At 27.5% G+C, this 23153-nt stretch overlaps 1 protein-coding gene across 1 annotated transcript; it reads right to left on the bottom strand.

Annotated features, from left to right (window-relative positions):
- Positions 1-6486: 6486 nt before the first annotated feature.
- Positions 6487-12565, bottom strand: LOC107454125 (uncharacterized). Its single transcript, XM_016071195.3, has 5 exons — positions 12110-12565; positions 10587-10716; positions 9258-9403; positions 8121-8256; positions 6487-6815 (listed from the first exon to the last, which is right to left on the bottom strand). The coding sequence occupies exons 1-5, from the start codon at positions 12144-12146 to the stop codon at positions 6563-6565; spliced, it is 702 nt and encodes a 233-aa protein (XP_015926681.1). The 5' UTR covers positions 12147-12565; the 3' UTR covers positions 6487-6562.
- Between the last annotated feature and the right edge of the window lie 10588 nt (positions 12566-23153).

The raw sequence follows: 23153 nt of genomic DNA, 5'->3' as shown, positions 1-23153 counted from the left end.
TCATTTCACTTTTTGATTACTTCGCTATATCTTAAATCTTAAGCGGATGGAACGTATGTCAAAATGAGTCTCTGCAGTGGCAACTATAGCCATCTAACTCGTTCTGAACTGACGTGACCAACCTTACAGCATTCTATTCGAACATAGAGGTACGTGGTTCGAAACCTGCAGTCAGCCAACGTTCGTCTCTACTACTTATTTCCCCCTCCCCACTCACTTTTGTTTCAAAAAAAATCCATTTTTGAATAAAAGTATTTTACATGTTATTTCCAAGTTGACTACATGGAGTTTTCATATTCGACTAATATTTGTTTAGGAGCTATTTTGACACATTTCTGTTGAAACATTTTTTGAAGTGCAATGATCTGTTCAAAAGAAAGTGTTCATAATAATCCTGTTATACCTATAGAGTTTTTTTTTTCATTTATACTGGTCAAATTGAATGTTAATCAAAACTTATTTTCGGAATGCATCGTATGCTAGCTTTTCAATAGTTTTTACGTAGTTTCTTTGGGTATTGTAATTGAAAGTATGAAGACACAAAAATGAATATTATTACTTCAAATCATATATTTAGAAGTACCCTTTTATGCATTTATTTATTAACTTTTTTATTAGTGCTGCTATTAAATAGTGCAAAAAATGCCATTTACAAATATCATTTTTTTTCTTATCATCAACACTGTTAGAAATTTCTCGGGAAAAATGGTTAAATAACTATTTATTGAATGGTTATTTTACCATATTTAATAAAAACAGTCAAATAATCATAAATTAAATGGTTATCAAACTGTAAAGTTTGAGAAAAACTGTTGATAACTGCTTTCACCTAATACGGTTAAACAACCAGAATTCTATCGCACCAACTAATGAAGCTACTTAGTTCCTTGCAACTGTGTGCATGTCAAAGCGGAGCGGGCTTATCTGTCAATCTCATGACAGTCAGAACTGGAGTTCGAGTCCTAGTGTTGACACCACAATATTTCCTCCATTCTCTTGTACACATGAAGAATTTCCAGTGCCCAGCACTCTCCAATGCTCATTACTTTACGAAAAGCTGAGCTCCTATGTCTAAATAAATCAAATAAAAAAAAAATTACGTTTTTGAAAATTGCTAGTTGTAAATGGTTAAAAAAAACAGTATAGATTTTTATTCATGGTTTTATAACGATATTTTTAGTAAATGGTTTCGAAACCATGAAGGAAAAAAATGCTCTTTACCGTGAACTTTACGGGTAATCGGATGGGCAGACAGCTACCATTTATTTTCCAATAATTTTCGAATGAAAATTTTAACAGTGTAATTACAATTATCAATTCTCCTACATTACAAGGTTTTGTGAATGTGCAATCATTTCTTAAATATGTTAAATTTGTTCCTGTAGTTAAGATTAAAAGTTTAAAATCATTTGGATTTCTTTTTTTACTAGGCAAACAAAGTACAAAAATCTATCCTTTTGTTGTTCCACTTTCCACTCATTAAATATTCTGCTTAAAAAGCAATCCAATAAGGAAATTAGATAATTTAAAATCAAAATTTTTTTTTTCAATACTTCATTTTCCGTCTGTAGAGGAAAAGTAATGTTTGAACAGCTTTTTTGATTAGGGATGAATCAACTATTGCCACTTTAAATTTCCTGGAGTGGCTATTGCTTGTCTATTACCAAGGTTATTAAAATCACGCGGACCTCGGCATGCTACTTTTTAAACAAATTTTATGTTATTTTTAATAAATCACACTTAATAGTTTTTAGAAATGATTAATAAAATTGTATACAAAACTTCACCAAAATGTTTAATCCAATAATAAAACTACTCATGTATATACGTATGATTAGCTTATTTGATGGTTGCCTTAAAATTAAGAAGACACATTGTAAAAAATCCACAATTGTAAAAACACATTGGAAAAAATTCAAGACTCATTGTAAAAAATTCGGGATCAAATTACGGTACTTGAGAGGCAGTACTTTTTTAGGTAAAAAATATTTTTCCCTGGGCGTATTTGGGAACAAAAAATCTGATTAACCGTAATTTTTCAAGTAAGAATTACCGTTAAAATCACTGAATATTAAAAAAGTCTTGTTTTTGTACCCGGCATGGTTTCTGGCATAGTACCCTGAGTATTTTATATCTTAAGTTGTCTTAACATTAGACTTGGCTCACTGGAGCTCAATATAGCTTTAATAAACTGGGGTAACTTTGCGGCTTAGCCAGTGAGATGGATTTTATTTTTAGTTGAGTGTGAGAAAATATATCTCTTAAAGTATGAGAGATATATTATTGCTTAAACAGATGTACCATTGATATACATAATATTGATATATTTGATTGAAGATATCTTACTCATAAATTATACTGTCATCAAAATTTTTATTTTTCTCAAATCTAAAATTATGTAGTATGTATTTCATTCAGAAACTATTTGATTATTTTGAATATTCTGCCTCATCTGAAGAATCATCGAAGAATATTCTCTCATAAATAATTTCACAAAATTATTCTAGTTATTGAGACGCCTTCTCTTTTGAGATATTTATGATAAGTTTTCACATAATGTTTATTCAGCAAATAATCATATTATTTTTTTCCTTGTATTCTGTGCAAATCTTTCGATTTATGTATCAAATTTCACAATATTGAATTGTTATTTGGCGTGCAACATAGAAAAATTAGTAAAAAACACGAATGTTGACTAAATTTTATTTTTTATAAGCATGGGGATAATTATTTGAACACACAATAAAATGCATCAGTGCCTTCACAGAAAAATTCTAGAAAAATTACCGCACTGTATAGTAAGTGCATTTCTGGTAAAATAAATAAATAAATAAGTAAATAAAAATCATAATTTTGGTTAATAAAACTAAAATGTACAGTTTTTAAACCATTTTATTCCGTTTCGGTAGTTTCTTTTCCGTTCATATGGTAACGGTATATCGAAAATTCAGCCTTTGAAAATTATACTGCATATTTTCACAACTTTAGTATAAAGTACGAAGCTGAAAATTAAATTTAACCGAATAAATGGTTTTTGCGCCGCTCCCTGTGGTATCATGGTAATAGCGTTACAAAATGATCAAATTTTCCCACATTTACCAAATTTTTTCCCAGATTATAAAACCATATCTTATTATTAAAATCATTACTAAAGCACTTAGGTAAGAATTGTCGATTTCTTTATGTTCCTATAGAGCCAGACACATAGTACGCAGACGGCATTTACGAAGTTTTTAAAACTACAATAATATGGTATTTTTAAAACTCTATATTATTTACTGTAAGCCGTACGAATAAATTTCATTAAAAATTTTAATCAGTCGGAAATAAATCTATATACTTTATTATATATTTAAAAAAATTTTTTAACAAAAATGAACGATCTCTAATTTGATTGTTAAATTAAAACGTTTGAAAACTAGGTTTTGGAGATCACCAAATCCAAATAATTTTTAGAACTTTGCAGGATAATTATATAATTGTTAAAAAAAATATTTTTTTCCCTTGTGGTTCTATAAAAATTGTGAAACTACTCTGGTTTTATAAATAACTTTCCGCTGTTGTTTATAAATAATTATGAAGTTGCATAATTAAGGTTTTAAGAACTTCATATCGTGATAAATGTTTTTCAAGCATCATGTTAATTACCTAACGTAATTGCCTTGAAATACTAGCCTTATGGAAAGAACTCAAAATTTATTTACATTTATAACAATTATTTACAAATTCGCGTTTACAAAATTTCTCTAAGATGAAAAATTAAAAAAAATAATAAACTACATAAACTACATTTGGGTCTTTTTTCAAAATATAAAAAATGAATTTCCCAATCTTTGCTAGCACCTCTGGTTAATTTTATATCTGTAGATTCATATATGACTCAGTGCTTCGAAATTATGGGTTTAAGTCTCTCAATGGGGCAGACCAGCCAGTGTAGGGGTTAGGGAACTGCCCTTGCATCAGAAAGGTTCTGAGTTCGAATCCCGGGCGAGGCATGGATGTTCCTTCCTTCTCTGTACTATCTGTCCTTACGGTGGGAGCAATATTCACCCGCCTAATACGGTGCCCCTGAAAGAGTGGCCAACAAATCTGCACTTCAGGTGCCTGTATGACCTAGGTCATTATTCAGGTGGGTATTGAAAGAAAAAAAAAGTCTCTCAATGGGTATAAGTTTATCAATGTTCAGGTGCGTACTCCCTAAAAACAGTATCCCTGATTTAAGAGATGAAAGTGTTACGTATTTGTCTCCGTATTTAAAAGGTACAATGTTCCTTTAAAATTTAACGGCAGAATGTGCTTCTAATTTTACACTCTCGTACCATTTATTGAAACTCATATTTCAAAGGTACAATATAAATATGTCCCTCTTAATTTGTGTATGTTTTTAAGAGATAGATTGTACTAATAGTTTTAACTCATTTGCATAATTTCGCTCCTTTTTTTATAATCAGCTGCATTGGCTTAAAAGGGACAAAACTTCGCATAACAGATTTAATAAATAAGTATTAACTCACAAAAGTTATACGGTGGCTAAATTCTCAAGAAAGTTTCACATTATAGTTCAATGGCAATGAGTTTCTAACCTATGATTCGTCTATTATTGAGGATATTTAACATTTGCACTGTGGTAAGTATGTGTCAGGATCAGATTTGAATCTACCAGTTACAGCTGGGATTCGAGCCTACGTCACCTTATTGAGAGTCAGGCTCTTTTTTCTATCTGGTACTGAGCCTTGCAAATAATTATAACTGAACCAAAATTTATTCATATTAAATTAAACTAAATTAAAATTAGTGAACTGAATTAAAATCAGTGAAGAGTCTTTTTAAAGATTTCCCAATAGATCTTCGCAGTGTGAATCGTGACACGCTTGTTTGCTTTATATCACTTGTTACATTTTTATAACCTTCGTTTTTAATATTTTGGTAACATTTGTAGTAAAAAAGATTGACTAACATTGAAAAGCCTTAGTTAGCATTTAGAAAAGAGTATCATGCCTTATCAATTATGTATTCGTAAGCTAATGTTCAATGAATTAAAACGTAAAAAATTTATTTTTTGTTTCGAAAGTTAAAAAAAAAAAAAAATTGATTGAATTTTCTCAGTTAATTAAATTTACCTTTTTTTTAAATTTGATATTTATTATAGTTTATTTTTCGGTATGAAAATAAAAAATAGGAAAAATAAATTATTAATACGATCATGAATATATTATTTTTTTGAAAAATAATTTCTGCGAAATAAAAAATAAAAAACATTATCATGTTATCGTTATAAATGTACGAAAAAAATAAACATAAATTTATTACTTTGGTTTATTAGTGAAACAGAAATTTACGATGCTTTTTAACAAACTAATAACTGCCCTTTTAAATTATTTGGGCTTAAATTGCGATTTTGCCCAAAAAACTGTTTCAAAAAATACAGCTTTTCTAAAACTTCATTAAAAAAAAAAAATAGGGAGGTTATAAATTTTTGAGCCTGCACTTTGCTCTTTACTTACATTATTAATTATTTTTTCGGATCATGCAACTTATCAAAAATTTTGTCAAATTGAAAGAGTAAGCTGAGATTCAAGCATATAAGCAACTATTTTATTTTACTTCATATAATGATGGTTTTGAAAATCGACTAAGTTGAGAAAACTTTTTCTATATACTTTCTCGTTTTTCTACCGTAATTTTGAACTGAATTTCATTGAAAACGTCATTTAAAATTAAAAATTTAAAAAATTGTATAAGAAAAAAAATGTTCTCTAATTTATGTTCAGTGCACATTTATTTTAGTTACTGTATTGCAGTAATTTGTGTTATGTACAATATTTTACCATTTTTTAGTTAAAAATTAAAAATGAATGAGATGTCTGAATTAAACATTTTTTCAAAATAAATTGAGTTTAGTTAATCTTAACTTAGTTTTTTCTAAACATTTTCAAAACTAATCAAATGCTTACTTTTAAGACAATATTAAAACTGTTTCTAACAATAACTGCACTATAAAGCAAATATTGGGTAAAACCAAAGTAACTTTAACTATTCACCTAAGACTTCCGCAAAACTATCCTTTGGGGAATTATTAACTTAATTAGAATTCATTTATTTATTTCTCATGAAAAACAAAAATTGCTACAGCATTTTAAATTATTATGAATATTATAAGTTTCATCAAATCATTAAACAGAAGAAAATATTAATGTAGTGAAGTATAATAAAAAATGTCAGAAATATTTTTATGTAAATTAAATTAAAATAATGAAATATTACATAGAAAAAAAACGTTTTATTTGTTCAAGAATCTTTTTATTCATTAACAAATTCTTGTTTGATCAAAAAACCACAGTTTCTCTTTTTTTTAAAAAAATGGTTTTTATTGCCAGTTGGCTATGTTGGCGATATTTTCAAACTAGATGATCTGAGTTTCAGACTCTCCGTCTTTTGAATGTGTACCAGGTGCTATGTAAATTAAATTAGAATAACGCAATCATATAGAAAAAACAAAACAATTTTTTATTTGTTCAAGATTGGAAAAAAAATCACAGTTTCTCTTTTATAAAAAAGGTTTTTATTGCCAGTTGGCTATGGCTGTATTCATAAACTGGATGATCTGAACTTTAGACTCTCCGCCTTTTGAAGGTGTGCCTGAGGGTGGAAGGATACCATTGCATTTTGGAGAATCGGGTTCATAACCTCTGCAGAATATATCTGACAAGCTAGAAACTGACATGCCAATCAGCTTGTCGCCTTCTTTCAGAACTTCATCTCCACAGTTTGATTTCACTATACCAAGCATGTTATTGTACAATCGTTGTAGACCACTGAAAAAACGAATTTATAGTTAGTTCAGATAAGTTTAAAGAAATGTGCAAGAGTTTAGAATAAAGTTCGATACAATAAAGTACATAATCACAAATAAAAACAACTTGTTTGGGAAAAGCAGTGTATCGAGTTTGCATGCCTATAATAAATAATCAGCACTGTATTTAGGAAATATTTTTGCTTTTTTAATAAATAAAAACATATACAAGTTCTTATGTAATTGGGAAAAGCAATCTGTGGCTTTTAAAGTATTAATTGTGCAAGTTTTAAGTACGATATTGTTCCTAAATGCAAAGAAAAAAAAAGTAACAATAATAATCCCGTCTTCTTAAAATAGATCCGCATTGATGGTATTGTTAGAGAGTTTATTGTAGGGCTCTCAAGTTCAAAATGAACCTTGCAAAAAATTAATTTTGTCATGAAAAACATGGTGTTTACTACTTTTCATTTTTATCTAGCGCTACGTAAGATTATTCATTTAAAATACATCTGTATATAAAGGTTTCTGAAACATCTAAGTTTATTGGTTTTTGAAACGAAAAAAAAATGTTCTGGGAGACCATACTGTCAAAAAGGAAAATTTTACAAACTTTCATAATTATCTCTGATCTCTATAAATTGCACTTTTATACATTTCACAGAAAATTTTTGTAAAAATATTTATGCATTTAAATAAAACGTTGCTCATAAATAATACAAACTCTTTCGAATGATTTTAGATTGCTTTACTTCTTCAGCATCAAATTACTTATTATCTTGTACACTGATTTCTGAGAATCTTCTATGAATAATATTTTTTTTTCAAAAAATAGCAGAATTGTGCAACTTATTTATAAATTTTTTGTTATTTACATTTTTGTGACATACATATAAGTTGTTGAAAACTAAATAAAGTTTCTTTTCATCATTTTTGCTTTTTAATACACCATTTTTAATCTTAAAAAATTGATTAAGTACAAAAGAGGAAATTCAACAAACTGTAAGAATTTTATATTATTTATATTAAAACAACTAAAGCAATGCTATCTAGACAGTAAATTGTTTTAGATAGAAACAGACGTTACTAATTAATTATTATAAAATCAATTGACTTTACAGAATTTTTTGTTAACACTAACTTGGTGGCTTCCAGCTATACTCATTACTTGTTTCAGAAATTAGTTTTAAACAGCTGTTTGCATGTTCATAAAAATAACAATTTATTCGAGTGTTTTCAATAGTTTCTTTCGACTGAATAGTTTTGAATAGTTTCTTTCAACTACATTATTTGTAAGTAGTTTTTACGATTTTGTAAAGATACATACCAACACATAGTGGGGACTCTTTGTTGGAATTTCGCTTCTGCAGCAGCTTCAAGAGCAGCCATTAAATCTTCTAAATGTGGTTTTACATTATCGGTTGAAAGAGCCTTTTGGAAGCAAGGTGCATGTTTTAGATATACTGAAATGGAAAAGGAAAAAAAATTAAAAATATTGAGACAGTTATTTTACTATTCATTATTCCTTTATAATTCAGTATTATAGTATCAAAATAAGATCACTAAATCTGAAATTCAAACTTGAGTTTTTAAATATATCGTTGCAAATAAATAACTTCATAAAAATTCTAAGTACACACCTTAATATCGTGATATTAATGGAAATTAATTTGTCTTTTTCATAAAAATCTGACGCTAATTTCAGACGAACGTGAATCAAGGTTTGAATTATGTAACGTTCACAAAACATTGAGGCACCATTTATGCAATTATATTGCAAAAATAATAACCGCATAGAACAGTAAGTCATTAGTATTTCCAATTACTTTTGTTAATCGTTTGAGTTTAAAATTTAAGCATTTAAAGAAATTATTTAGGATTCATTGGCATTGAAAGTTTGGAGCAATATAGTTATACATCACTTTTTTTCCAAAAAGATCAGTTTCTTATTTTTCTCTCAAATTTTTGAATTTTAAACGGGCTAATTTCTCGCCATTCCTGATCAATTATTGCAAAAATATCTTAATTGTTTCTTTCATCAACCATTGTATATTTTTATGAATGCAGTTACAAATTGAAATTGCTTAATTTCCATAATTTAAATTTTTTTCATGCTATGACTACATTCAATATAATTTTACAGTGCATAAATATAACATAAAATTGAACTGTCTTAAGGCTTTTCGCTCTCCTCTAATTATAGAAAATTTTTTTTAATGGAATTTGTAATAAATAAATTTCAAGTGTATTTAAAAAATAATTTTGATGAATTTATTTATTATCACAAAGAGGGAAAAGGAGAAACATTCCTTGAGGCAATACATTTTGTAAGTAGTTTCTTTATATATATTTTATATAGTAAGTATTCATATGTATAAACAGTTTTAGAAATAGCTGTATTAATGGTGTGCATTAAGATTGGAAATAATTGTATGAATATGTATAAATAGAAAAATAAACTCACGTGCTCGCTCATCAGTTCCTCTTGAGCAAATTGAATTTTGATATTTCTTGGGTTCTGCCATTAGCATGTCGTAGACTTCTTGGAGTAATGGTGTAAAACAAGAGGCGGAATAATTACCCATACATTCCATACCCTCCTGAACTGGCCTAGTAAAGGGAAGTTTAAATTTTAGATTTCATCTAAGTTACTGTATTATTCTGTACTATACTGTAATTTTGCAGTAAGTTCAGTTAAAATAGTACAAGTCGACAATTTTGTCTTAAATAAACTGCAAAAAAAAATTACTATATCAGAACAAATTCGTATTTTTTCATCAACTAATTTAAAAGGAAAGTTGAAATGTGTGTTAGATTTATGTTTTATTAAATGAAAAAAATAATAAATTAAAAGGATATGTTTATGTTTTTTTCTGTTTCGACGACGTTAATAAGATGTTATTTAATATTTAATTTAATAAAATTATTTTGCATATTGAAAAATATATAATAAAAAATAAACTAAAATACATTGCTAGTTGAGATAAGAGCAGACTTAATGTACTGAAAGAACTCAATTGACTTGAACGTTCAAATAATTTTCGATTGCCCAAAACCAATTAAAGTGAACATTATAAATTTCAAGGTAATATTAAATTAGCTGACAATGTTATAAACCTATAGCAAGTTATATAAAATTCAAGACGAATAACTTAAATTTCAGGGTAATATTATAAGATTCAAAAGTATGTTTTACGATTTAAAGATGTCTTTAAATCCTAAAGTAATTTAAAATATTAACAGCATAGTATTTTTGTTAAGAAAAAAATTAATAATCGTATATAATAAAATAAAAAATATCGTTAGAGAATTTTTTTCTATAAACAACATATACTTTTAAAATACCAATTAAGTTGTCATAGAGATGTGATTTTTCAAGTTATATAAATACAATATCATTCAGCCTTTACCTCAATTACTAGTTTAGCGTTTTAACCAACAAAATTTTAGTTCACAATGCTAAGAAATATTAACTAAAATTATTGTATTAAATCTTGCAAAACTTTTTGAGGTTCATATTATAACACTAAAAATAACATTTTTGTTTCATTAAAATTTAAATTTCAATATTTTTAGCAAACTATTTTCTCAAAGATGTAGACTAATGATAAAGTTGAGACTTGCACCTGATATAATTGCTAAATACGCAGAATATTCCGTGGTAAAATACAAGGGAATATCGTTGCACTAAAATAGACATTGTTTCAATTAAAATAGGTATTATTTTAAGTATAAGGGTCAATAATCTTTAACTAAAGTATTTTTCTTATGCAATTTAATGACAGAGACTTACTCGCAAATTCTGTCAAGATCATCATCATTTCCAGGTACTCCTTCTGTAGCTGATAGTAAAACAGTAGCTAAACAAAGATCTACTTCTCTCAAATGGCAACTAGCAGCGTCTGTAGTTTGAAGGGTAACCCCTATAAAAAAATTAAGAAATAAAAGTTACAGATGGTTGATGATGAATATGTATTTAATTTTTTTTTTAATAATTTACTTCCCATTGAATACATTGGGGGATCTAATATTGTGTTTTTTTTTCTTTTTATTTGTCGTTTTAAAGAGTCTATAATAATTTTCTTGAAAGCTATAAAGTCATTTGAACTTTTATCAACAGTAAAAATTTATTTAAACTTTGTAGCTTTCATTGGATTATTTAAACAAAATACATAGTATCCGAGACAATATGAAAAATTTACAAACTTTTGAACTTTAAACCAAGAAAATTAATTAAATATATTTGATGTTTAAAGTCATTTTAACTGCAAATAAATGTTTACTGTAAATTTAATGAATCAATAACTTTAAAATAATGTAACTAATTCATATTACATATTACAGCAAAGAAATTAAAAATTGATTTAAAATTTCAACTTTTATATGACGTGATTTCTGAATTCCAAATGATGGCAGAAAGACGTAGCTGGTTCAAATTTAGTTATGAGTAACTTTGTTGTTTTGAGATTTACACTGAACTTCAAATTTGCAAAAAACATGTTTTAATCAGCTGCGTTGGAAATTTATTCATAAACGTAACCCGTTTTCTAATAAAAAAAATCTTCTTAAAACTAACCAGTGATACATATGTAGGTTGCATTAAAGCTATAAAAATAAATAATGAAGTTGAATAAAAATGATTTTTATTATAATTAATTTTTAATTTCAGGTATAAACTCTTACAATTTTCCTTCACTGAATGTTTAACTTATAATTAAGATCATAATTAATTTTAAAATTATGAATTTGATTTCATGCAAAATATAGTTTGGTTTATTAAACTTTAAATTAATATATTTCAAAGTAATTTGCAAAAAATAAATATATCTTTTAATATAAATGATAAATATCTTTTTTCTATTGCCATTTGTATTTAATATTAAATTTTACCTCTTATAATTTTCTGTAATTGAATATTTAGCTAGTAATTCAGATTGTTATTATTTTAGATCATATCATTAGATCATATAAAATGCTATTGTTTTATTACAGTTCAATGTTTTTAATTGATCACATAAGAATTAATTAAATAAAAAAATAATTACAAAGCTTAACTAGTGATAAAAATAATATGGAACATTTTGCAAATTAAAAATGACATTTAAAACTAAACATATATGCTAATATAATTTTCTTTTATTAAATGCTAAGCAGGTAATTTTGATTATAATTATTTTTTAAAAAGACAAGTTAGATTTTATATAAAATGTATTTTTGTTCTATTGTATATCAAAAAACTTGATTTTAATTAATTTACTTATAATTATTCCACTTATTTACAACATAATTGTTTAATTAATTATTCTATCAACTTACCCAAAATACACACGAAACCCGTAAGAAAGAGCAACATGTTGATAGGCTATTGAGGGAACTAAAAGGGTCTTCTTATTTAAAAGTTTAACCCTCAAGCCTTTTTATGACTTGCATAAGGAAATTTTCTTGCAGTTGCATCAAATGGTCATCTAAATGAAATCGTCACGTGTCACGTGATATTTCTTTGTTTCATTCTTCCAAACAAAGATTGACAGTAGAAAAAGGGAAAAATTTACTTTTTTTTTTGCCTTTGCCTTTCCTGTTAAAGAAATAAATTATTTGAAAGAATTTAACGAAGCGTAAAGGTAATCAGACATTTATCAGTGTTAGTGTGTGGGTCTAATTTTACGATTAAAAAATGATTGATTTAAAAATTTAAGTTTTTTCTTTTTTAAATTTAATATTTAGAGTTACGAATACGTCATGGACTAACAGAAAATTAAGAATATTCACCATAACTAAACAACCTATTTAATTGTTATGTAAAAATGCAGCATTTTTTTTATCAGAAACCCGAAATGACCTATTACATAATTTCGTTTCCTTGTAGATAGTTTTTTTCCTAAATTTGTTTTACCTCTTGTTGCACTTCATTGAAGAAATAACCAATTATTCCATGATTTGAAGGTTAATTTATACACATATTGGAGAGACTTTTTGGCTTCCAATTCACGTCAGATGTTAACGCCTTGAATAATCAAGTAATTAATGGTTGAATTTCATGCTTGAATGGATAATTGAGTTCATTATCTCAAGTTTTAAGTCTTGATATCTAATCATAAACTATTCTAAAGTCGATTCAGAACTGTGAATTAAGTCAGCAAAACAATTCGTATTAAAAAGTCAGATTCGGTAACTTAACATGATTAGTGTTTTATGATTTATACTATGTATGTAATCATACAATTAGATAAATTGAAGTTTATACAAAAAAAAAATGCTCCTGATTTTAAATTTGTGAAAATGAAAGGTCTAAAGACACTTTATTATTTCAGACATTGTTATTTTTTGATATTTATTACAATAATTACCCTGTTACCATTTTTGGTTGAATTTCTTATGATTATCATCCTTAAATATAAAAGTAAAAATGTACGTTTTGTCTTAAAATATATCTTACTGTATAGTAAGTGGTTCATGGTTAAATATGCCTCATGGTTAAATGTGCCACAGTGTGAAAATTACTAAAAATATTATTTTTCCATCAATTTTTAAGAAATCTTAAAATTTGAAATGATTATAGTTCTAAAATGTCTTTAGCATAGTAACAATAGCAAAACAAATGCAAAACAACATAAGTACTAACATCATTTTTTCAACGTTTGTTTTTATCCTTTACTATCTTTAATCCTGAAATATTTTTTTCATAACCCTTTTTAAGCCCTTCCTTTTGTTCGACAAAAGTTATTAATCCAATCTTCATGCCAATACTATAATTAGTAATGAGTAACTTAGAAAGTAACAACGTAATGCGCAAAAATAAAAATACTTATTTTTACTCATCGAGTTGATTTCTCACTTACTTTATGTGGGCGCAATTTCGAAGAGATCTTAGTCAAATAATATTGCAATATTTAAAATATATTTTTCTATTCTTTATATATTATTTAAAATATGTAAATATGGAAACTGTTTAGTTTCAATAGTAAACTCATGGATGTCATTTATTTTTATAAATATTTAATAAAATTGTAATTTGATAATAAATGCAAAATTTAATAATAAAATACTATACAAAAGCGAAAAATCGCAAAACTCTGATTAAAAAAAAGGTTCTATATTTGGAATTTAAAATACAGAACATAAGTACTTAGTATTCTGAATAATATTTATTATTTTAAGCCTAAACAGGCTAGATGAAATTATTTTGGTCTTCGTTTGTAGATGATAGATCTATTTTAGCTTAACAAAATGGCATTCAGTTCCATTAGGACTTTGATTATTTATCTTAGCAAACAAATTAATTAAAAATTCTGGTTTTACAACTAATAATATTAACCACTAACAAAATGGCATTCAGTTCTATTAGGACTTTGATTCCTTATCTTAGCAAACAAATTAATTAAAAATTCTGTTTTTACAGCTAATAATATGAACCACTAACAATATTGACGCAGTGCTTAAACAGATCTAAACATTTCACCGAAATGCAGTTTTCTTGTAGAGTTCTAATCTTTTAAAGAATTAGGTAATTTGCGAGCATCCTGACCACTCACACATGACACTTTTTAAATTCAGGACTAGATGCTCATATTTTTTTCATGAACAAACAACTTGATCATTAACCCAGTCATCTCTGCCTTTCAATTCAATCTAAAACACGTAAAAATAATTTAGAGATCATCTTGATTCATATACACGATTTACTCCGAATTTTTGGTCTTACTCACGATTGAACCTCAACCATCTTTCCACACGCTCGTCAGGCTATTTGCACCATTACTACGGTAGCGCAAGCGAAGTTGGAAGCATGATAACATACCAAAGAGAGAAAATAATTTGATTTGGGATTAAATAGCTTTAAAAATAATAATGAAATTAAAATCAGAAGAATAAATTTTATAAAAAATTTCAATTTATTATTATTATTATTAATTCTAATAAAAATAGAATCGATGGTTTACATCAAGAGATAAAAATAATTACAGAAAAAAATTATAACAGCTATTGGTGTAATTGCTCTTATTAGTTAACAACCAAATATATATTCACAAACTCTTGTATTAATCAGAAAAAAAAGTTTTTATATTGTTGAAGTGTAAATTATTATTTCTCTTAATATATAATCACACAGACGGAGAGTAATATTGTGTTTCTTTTTTCTTCCTTTAAAATAAGAAGAAAAAAAAAGAATCCTAATGTCAGGATTGTAAAAAAAAATCGTTAATATCTAGGTGGGGTGATATCCTTTAGGTGTTAGGATGTTATTTCAATTCCTTGACTGTAGCAGATATTTTAGTCATGACGTTTGCTCTGCCTTAACTTAATTAGAAAAAAAGTTTAGATTTCATTATTTTGTTTCTTATACATCAAAAATACAACAAAAAAATATTTATCTTTTTGGCAGTTTGTCTAGAAAATAAAACTTCTCCGAATAAACTATATCCTGAAGTGGCTCAAATTCCTTTATGTATTTGCAACAAGTTTATTATTTTAAATCAATACAACTGAAAATTTGTAAAAAAAAAAGTGTGAGACAAATAAAAATATGTATCAACAATTGGAACGTAAATAAATGTTTCATTGATGAAAAAGAGAATATTCTTTAAAGCATTATTATAAAAAGTAGAAAATGATACATGAGAGTATGTATCAATTTCTTATTCTCATATGTTATAAGAATAAGAAAATAATGCATACTTTCAAATATTTTCTGAACTTAGAATGTGGAAATATACATAAAGTGTGACAAAACTATGTAAGATTATTTTTTTTACATACATTGCATTACAATGACGTAAAATATAAACAAATTCAACAGAAAATTAAAAACAACGGAATTATTCAGATAAAAAGTTTATAATGACTTTTGAAAATTAGCCAATAAATTAATAATGTGGTATTTTATAAAAAAAAAAGTGAAAATACAGTATTTTTTACGTGTGCCAATAAGAAAATTTTATTACATCTTTTTTTTTCTTTTCTTTTTTGCATAAATTGCATTACAATGGCATGAAAAGTACTTAAATAAAATCAGCAGCATTATTCTAATAAAAACTATATGATAATTTTCGAAAATCAGTCAATAAATTAATAGTTTGGTGTTTTAGGAAACAAAAGTGAAAATGCAGTATTTCGTCTGCCTTGATTATTAAGACAAAACGTACATGTTCATAGCTAAGATGGCGTTGAGTTTAAGGTTAACGAACTATTAATTTATTCAAACTGTCAATCCTCAAATTCAAAATTAACGCTCATTCAATTCGAACTGAAAGCGCGTTGAATTGTAAGAGTTGAAGACCTAACAAACCTTCTCAACCAAAGGCATTTTAATAAATGCTACTCCTTGTTTTTCAGAAGGTATCCATTACTTAACTATGTCTTTCAAAACATTAATTCTCAAATGAAAGGGCTTATCTGATGATGAAAACAAAACTTGTTTTCAAAAGGAAGATCATATTTGAATATTTCTGTTGGCCTTTTTCCTCCTGTATGCTTGTTTATTTATTTCGTCAACGACTTTCTACAGAATAGAAACCAGAAACATCTAGAGATTTGGTGGATGAACTGGTTTTTTTCAAGGTCCTCTTAAAAGACGGTAACAAATTTCATACCATTCAAACTTTTTCTGATAATTCGATGCAACGTATATGCTAATCAGGAAAAATTCGACAAACAACATTTGTATTATCCATTTTTACCGGCATAGAATTATTTTAATAACAATTTCAATTAATTATGAATTCATGCAAGCAGATGTGACTAGACTATGTCGATCAATGGAAGACTTTACACGTGATTTCGCTAAGTACGCTGTCCCTGTAGTCACGTTTTTGAGTAGGTGACTAACATGTATTTTGTTTTTCTTACTTAATATATTAATTAGATAAATGAATCATCATTTTTCAAGGACAGTAGTGAAAAGTTAAAAAAAAGTTTAAAAACTATTTCTCCGTTGTTTGAAAGAATGGCGTTATCTTAGAAATGTGATTTTGTCTGATTTATTTAGGTATAGGTTAGTAATTATTTATTTCAGAATTTCCAATTATTTTTCCTTTGAAGTTATTAATGCCGTACATCTGAATACCAAAGTTAATCAATAATAGGGAGTGCTCACGTGGTATTTTCTTAATCAGGCTAAAAATTGTTGAAATTTAAGAGAAATCATCAGAATTTTACGAAGAAATAACGTTATTGTTTTTGAGGAAAGATTTACGTATCTAAATCAGGGTCAGAATAATCGCCAAGTCTTAGCAAATTCCGGGCAGCAGCCCCCCGCAAAAAAACTTAAAAAAGTTACACAGAAAGGAACCAATTCGAAGGGTATAATACGTAGCTACCCTAATGAAAACATTAACCTTTATAGGTTTTTTTTTTCGTTTCCTTTATTTTTCAAAAAAGCAAGTTAAAAATCCATTTGGTACCTTAGTGATTGTAGTTGGTGTGTCAGACCACGATACAAAAATATCCCAGTTTTTTTAATGAAGATAATATTTTTGTAATCTGGAGACTAAGATATAAATCGCAATTGCGTTTTTAACAATGTATCTCAAAAAGGAATGTTGAATTAAGAATTAAAAAAAATGTAGAAGTACGGATTCAAAGAAATTTACTGTTTGCATCGATTTGCTTCGGAAACAAGATATATATTGAATCCAGTTTAGAAATTAGTTAAAAAATTCAAATTATTGGATACAACACCTTTAAAATTTAGTTTCAAAAAAACTGTAACTTATTATAGCAATCGGGCCAAATGTAATGTATGTATGTTACAATGCATTAAACAAGTACATTAATATATTAATAATTATAGTTAGTATCAGAATTCACGTGTATTTAGCAATGTTATAATCACATCTTACAATAGTTAGGTCAAAAAAAATTATAAATAATTAAAAATACACCGTGTAACAAAAACGACAACAACGAAGACTTTTTTTAAAAATTCTCAACTTAGATTTTGTTAGAATGTTAGTATATTAATTTATATTTTGTATACAGAGTAAACCTCAAATTTAAATAGAAAACAAAATACACTCTATAACGAAAACTCTGTAACACTCTATAACAGACGCACCAAGAAAGAGTTGTCCGATTGAAACGAAAATTGGTGGATAGGAAGACAATGTACAGAATAGTAAATGATTAAAATTTCAGAACAATTGAATAATTTATTGCAGAGTTACAGTAACAAGTTCAATAAGGTGTTGACCCGCCTCTAGCCTGGATACAAGCTGCCACACGGCGTGGCATAGACCGATAAAGCTCCCGGATGGTCTCTTGCGGTATTTCCTGCCAAATTCGATCCAATTGTCGAACGAGGTCATCAACATTCCGTGCCAGATGCAATCGCCTTCCCATCATATCCCAGACATGCTCGATGGGAGAGAGATCTGGTGATCTGGCAGGCCAAGGAAGAGTTTGACAAGCTTGCAGATAGTTCATAGCAACACTTGCCATATGTGGTCTGGCATTGTCCTGCTAAAAAATCAGCCCAGGGCGCTGCAAAAGGAACGGTAGCAAAACAGGTCTTAGGCTGTCGTCGACGTACCGCTGTGCAGTAAGTGTACCTCTAATGTCGACGAAAGGGGTCCGACTGTCAAAGGAAATGGCACCCCAGACCATAATGCCTTGTTGAGGGCCGGTGTGGTGTGCAATAGTGAAGTCAGGATCCCCCCTCTGCCCTGTGAGTCTCCAAACACGTATTCGATGATCGTCAGGACACAGTTGGAAGCGGGATTCGTCGCTAAAGACTATACGTCCCCAGTCGGCATCATTCCAGCCTGATCTGTTCAAAACATTCATGCATACGAAATTTCAAAGCAATCGGATGATTTCTTCTTGGTGCGTCGATTTTTTTGTTACAGAGTGTATTTTTACTCGNAGTTGGAAGCGGGATTCGTCGCTAAAGACTATACGTCCCCAGTCGGCATCATTCCAGCCTGATCTGTTCAAAACTTTCATGCATACGAAATTTCAAAGCAATCGGATGATTTCTTTTTGGTGCGTCGATTTTTTTTGTTATAGAGTGTATTTGATTAATACATTGTAATTGTCTCAGAAAATTTTGAGATAATTACAAACAATCACATTTGATTTATAGTAATTGTCAGAAGGAAAATGTCACAAATTTGATTATGAATCGATGCTATTGTGACAAAGATGAAAGTCAGAAATACGAAGAATATTTTAAGATCTGTGTGTTAGCAGGACAGCACTTCATCAGGGGACATACTGCTTGCCAGCACACAGGATCCTTTCTGTCGTCAGTGGTAATACCAAAACTGACACGCCCCATAATGAATAAACCAGTAAGAAAAAGCAATTAGAAAATTGAAATGTAAAAGCAATGAAAAATTAATGATAAACAAACACAATTTAAAAGCACACAGGGTATAAGACTTAATAATGAAATGCCCACGTATAAGAAAAATAAATAAAGATAAAGTTACTGATAGAATTCAAAATAAAATATAAATTGACAAATCATTAAGAAAACTTTAGAAATAAATCAAGTGCTGATCTCTTTTTAAAACCTTCAAAGGGAAAAAAAAACATTCAATGAGTAAAATTTCTAAAAAGGTGCTGCCATCTATATGCTTTAGGAACAAAAAATCCTGAATTTCGCAGCATAGGCCAATTTATGCGAGCTTCAATAGCGGACGATTTATTTGAACGTCTTTAAAATATTTTGAAGTAAAATATCATAATTACGGTAATTCAAGGAAGAATTATTATTCTCTAATATAATTCCGATAGCTGAAAGAAAATCTGTTTCATTATTACAAATAAATGTAAACCTAATAATTTAACCAATTTAAATATTATTAAAAATCTTAAAGTATAGGTTGGAATTGAAATGTGTTAAACTAATAGCAATGAACTTAAAATATCTTCCTTTATTATATAATCCGATGAGAATTTTTCGGCTATGAAGTTTAATATCAAGATCTAAAAAATAAGCACCATTTTCATCTGGATGAGTTTTTATTAAATTTAGTTCTTTAGGAAAAATATCTTTAATTAAATGAAAATCATTACAATAAAAAAAAATTAAATGATCAATAAATCTGAACCTAATTAATAAATTATGTTGTAAAGATTTTGGTTCATAAAAATGTAAGAAAATATTAGCAAATGCACTTGAATAACAATTTCCTATTGAGATACCTTGAATTTGTCTGTAAAAACAAATACCATTAAAAAGATATCCAAAAAGTTTTCGTCGGATAATACGATAAAAGAAGATATTTTACATTCAATGATATGAGTTAAGCACATTTTAATACACACATCTAACACACATATCTTAAAACATTCTTCGTATTTCTGACTTTCTAAATTAAAATAAGAAAAATTTGGTTTTTGCTGCTTCTAGCTCTTTTCCATTTTGACTTATTATTTTAAATGTTACTTACTTATTTTGTCTTTTTCTAAATTTGTGTAAATCAGTTTCATTCTTTGATTAGACAGAGATAAGTCATATGTCACAATAAATCAAATTTAATTCAACAAATAATCTGGTTGTTGCAAGGACGAATCAAATTTTACAATAAATCTTGTTAAATCACTGTGACATTTAGAACATAATTACTTTTTTTAAGTATTCAATAAAATATTTTCCCACATAAATTTTACTTCCGAGACGTCTACCTAGCACTTTCACAAAAGTTAAACAATTAAGAATTCAATCAACATTATCTGTGACGTAATCTTTGTGTAGCTTAAATTTTTTCAATATCATGTCTCAAACCTAGGTTAAATTCTAATTTTGTGAGAATCTGATCAATTGGGTTTTTAAAGTTAAATACTAATTAATTTCGCGATGATATAGTTTAATATTGCAGTTACATCATACCTGGCTTTACAATTTTTTAAAGATATCATCTAAAAGTGAAACAGAAGCTGCCGTGTAATTTTAAATTACCTAAACTAAGCATACATCCATGGAACACACACACGTGGTCAAGATTTAACAGTATGACAAAGATAATGCATTCTCAGAAAAATTGATTTAGTAATGAATTACCATATTTGTGTTTGAAATAGATCACCTAAACAAATTTCTTCTTTAAAGAAAATCACCATTAATAAAATTTTTAACTGATTGTTAAGTTTTCTTCTCGTACAATGCATGACTACTGACTATAAATTAACGTTATGCCCGCAAGAGGTATATTAAGTTTGGTTCTTGTAGTTCTTTGAGACTTGCTTGTCGAATCAAGACGGATTGTACAATAATGTGAATTAGTGTGGTGCTGTCGTCTGTCAAGAAGTTAGATATTTGTGTTTTCTCCATACGGGAACATCAATGTCGAAAGAATGCGAGAGAAAAATTCTTTGGTACCGACTGGGTTTGAACCCGAGACCTTTATCACAGTAGCTTGATGTTCTATGGAAAAAGGGTGTACACTCTCGTGCAAGGGTTTACAAATACGTGTACACTGCGCTTTTTTGTCAAGGGGAAAAAAAAGGAGATGGCTGAATAAATTAAATATCAAATCTCCGAATTTTACGGAGATTTGTTAGAGTGTGAACAATTACTTCAAATTTAATAAAAATTAGTAACGCAGTGTTCAGAAAAAATAACGTAAGTTGTTTAATGATGTAGCGTATTAATAATGCATAAATAAAGTAAGTTCTAAACCAACTATACATGATTTACTTTGTGGGGAAAAGGCAAGGCAAATAAATAAATAAAAATAAGAACATGTTCAGATAAGCATGCGATTTCATCTCTTAAAAATAATAATACTAACAATGTTACAAAATAATCTCTGTTTAGTCGAAATACCGCTTCAAAGTTTATGCTAAAAAAGTTATTCATTGTTACACAGTTCACAAATATTTAATATTAGACTATTAAATTTTAACTACAAATATTTAATTTAGACTATTTAAGCGTATACGCTTAAATAGTCTATATTTCTCCTATTGATGACTTCTGTTATTGTTATTTTTTGAAAGTTTTTCTTTCTACCGAGTGCTTTGCGTGTTTTAAAGTATTAAGCATCTCACAATGTTTTACTTCTTCTAAATTTTGCTACAACTTCGATGGAAATTGGTAATTAAAAATACTATAACTTGTTGACATGTTTAAGAAGAAATTATAACAATGTATTTTTATAATTAAACATTTTTTTTTCGATATTGTGGTTCAATGTTCGGAATACACTATAGTAACTGCATAATACATATCTTAATAAGACATTAGTTATAATTGACGTTATAATTTCACACAAGTCACAACTTATTTCCAAATTTAAAAAAATATGTTTTAAAAAAAAATATTTAAGAAATCCTAATTGTTTTTTTAACTCAATTCTATTTGTACTGTCACATTAAATTTCTGGGTCCGCATTTAAACTGACATCAATTTCATTCTTTCGCCGCTAAACTTATCAAGAAAATATAAAGCATTTTATTTATTTAATTTCATAATATTCTTTTTACTGGAAAGGTGTAAATTCTGGAGGCTAAATAATTCACGAAAAGCACTTCGAATGCATTCTTTTACTCAAAAATTATAATTTAAAGGTTAATAATATATTATTGGATAGATTAATGTCGGATTAATTAAAAATGATTTTCGTGTGATAAATTTAAATTTCTTCCGTAAAATTAGTGAGTAGTACAGCAGAATAGTACCATCTTTTATTTAATTTATCCAATAGCATTTGCTGTATTTATTCCATAAAAAAAAATCAGAAAAAAATTATTTCTCGCCTTTTTTTTTTATTTTGTTAAATTTATTTCTTTTCAATCGAGAAAAAACTTTGAATACATGCACAGAAATAGTTTCTATTACCAAAGATAGATGGCGACATGAAAGCGTTAAATTTATTTCACTTCGTTTAAATTGTTCGTCACGATTCGAAAGTTAATAAAGAACAAAATAAAACTATTATAACCGGAAAGTATACAAGGTCAATTTGTTTCATTAAAGTTTTATTTCTTTCATTTTAAATAACTATAATCACCTGTCATTTAAACACAGAGGTCGTTTGAGCTCGTTAAATTACTTGAGAGAATCAAACAAAAAAATATACAATATCCAAGAAGAAAAAAAAAATAATGGTATTTCAATTTAGTATCATGTTATTCTGGTCCATAAATTTAGGTATCTCTTTAGATATCTATTTCAAAAGCTTTTAATATTTTTATTCTTTATGTATGTATAAATATTTTTTTTTATTTAGATAATATACTTTATTTCAAGATCTCAATTCTGAGTATTGTTTTTTTACATTTTGAAATAAATAGCATATATTAAGAATGTTATTCATGTATTTAAATAAGGGAATTTGTTACGTAAAACGGTCTTTTTTTTTTTACAAAGAATGCATGAAAAAAAAATATTTTAATGAAGCTGACTCTTTAGCAT

This window comes from Parasteatoda tepidariorum, chromosome 2 (genome assembly GCF_043381705.1).
Source record: "Parasteatoda tepidariorum isolate YZ-2023 chromosome 2, CAS_Ptep_4.0, whole genome shotgun sequence".
Taxonomy (NCBI): Eukaryota; Metazoa; Arthropoda; class Arachnida; order Araneae; family Theridiidae; genus Parasteatoda; species Parasteatoda tepidariorum.
This window is presented reverse-complemented; position numbering and strand designations above follow the sequence as displayed.